This window comes from Perkinsus marinus (assembly GCF_000006405.1).
Source record: "Perkinsus marinus ATCC 50983 genomic scaffold scf_1104296974752, whole genome shotgun sequence".
Taxonomy (NCBI): Eukaryota; Perkinsozoa; order Perkinsida; family Perkinsidae; genus Perkinsus; species Perkinsus marinus.
The window spans coordinates 1-1,485 of NW_003200992.1; the positions used below are offsets into that span (position 1 = coordinate 1).

General features: G+C 47.8%; 2 protein-coding genes across 2 annotated transcripts; both read left to right on the forward strand.

Moving 5' to 3' along the window:
- Positions 1-73: 73 nt before the first annotated feature.
- Pmar_PMAR018136 (hypothetical protein) lies at positions 74-228 on the forward strand (the record flags this gene model as incomplete). The annotated part of the gene is made up of 1 exon (XM_002765752.1): positions 74-228. A coding segment is annotated over one exon (155 nt), but the record flags the coding sequence as incomplete, so codon positions are not given.
- Positions 229-503: 275 nt separating this feature from the next.
- On the forward strand, positions 504-980 carry Pmar_PMAR018137 (hypothetical protein; the record flags this gene model as incomplete). Its single annotated transcript, XM_002765753.1, has 2 exons — positions 504-566; positions 846-980. Coding segments are annotated over 2 exons (198 nt in total), but the record flags the coding sequence as incomplete, so codon positions are not given.
- Between the last annotated feature and the right edge of the window lie 505 nt (positions 981-1,485).

Sequence of the window (1,485 nt, forward strand, 5' to 3'; positions counted from 1 at the left end):
AAGCGTATCTACTTCTTCTGTTGTTGGCAGGTCTCACCGCGACATGACGAATATCGGTCTGGTAAAGGCAAAGGCAAGGGTAAAGGCAAAGGGAAGGGTAAGGGCAAAGGGAAGGGTCGAGACGTAGCACCAGATAAGGGTCACGGCAAGGGATGGAGCCACGGAGCGAAACGCTCCTGGCACACGGAGGAGCACATGGAGAGCTTCAAGGCTCGTAAGACAGCGGAGGTAATTGGGCGGAATGACGGAGGGTTGTTGATGGTAAATGTTGTACTCAATGGATATAATCTTCTGAAGATTGTTAGACTGAAAAATGGTAGTATAGCGAACAGTAGTCGTAAGTGGCAGTGAATGAGTCGCAAGGGACAGCCCGTACTACTGCGACAGCTTAAGCTCATTTTAGGGAGGACGTTCGAAAGTGTGTGACATGGGGATCGGTAGTTCCGGGATGAACTCCTTGATTTCCACACCTTTGCGGTCTGACGATCACTTGCTGTTTTCAGGACTCGAAGACGTTTGATGAGGAAGGAGGAGCGCCAGTCCAAGTCAATTCGAAGAATGAACCGGTAAGAGATGGGTCTCCAATGTGGAGTAGAAAATGACGGCCTCAATAGAATTGAATCCGCTACAGAAATGAGCCCAGTCGACGAGTCACGATTTCAGTCCTTCCCGGAAATTCTTGATCGCAATGTGCATCATCCTGGCATCAACTGTATAGTAGATGAAGTCGCCGGACTCTTGTCTCTATCAGAAAAATAACTGAGTCATTGTACTGAAATAAGCTCAGGGCTCATTTGCATAGGCGTCTTCTTCGGCGTTGTTTTGAGTATCGCTTGCTGTCTTAGATATCCGCATTGAAGCAACTTGAAGCGCCATCGAATCATCCGTCCTGGGCTGCGAAGGCTGCTCCCTCACAGAGAGGCACTCTAACCAAGTTCGAAGGTGCTAGGACGACCTTCGACGACTCGGACAGTGATTGAGCGCCTTTCCCTACCAACGTTAGAAAAGTATAGTTAGTGTTTCCAGTTAACTTGGAACTGTTTTGTGAGTCGAAGAGTTAGAAGGCTCAGCAACGGTAATGATTCCCGTAGGTCTGACCAACTGCATTCTCATCGCCCATCTTCGTGAATGACACTGAGCCATGGAAATCAAAAGTTTCGATGAGGGGTGTTTGCACGGTACATTCACTAAGAAACTACAGTCGGTGGGTCCATATGAGTTCGGTGTTGGAATTGGTCGATCGAAGGCGCGTCTATACAATACACTCCTTCCCTGCCAAATCGAGAACTATCCTGATGGAACTATCCTATCGTGATGCTTCACTACATACTAAAAATGCATCGTGATGACACCGTCCATGACCTGCATGAAAGAAACTCGTGCGATGTGAAAGCCGAACGACTGTATCGACGCAACTCTTTCGATCAATACTCATCCACTCGTTATCAAGATAGCATGCGATACCGCGGCATAATCTCGAAATAT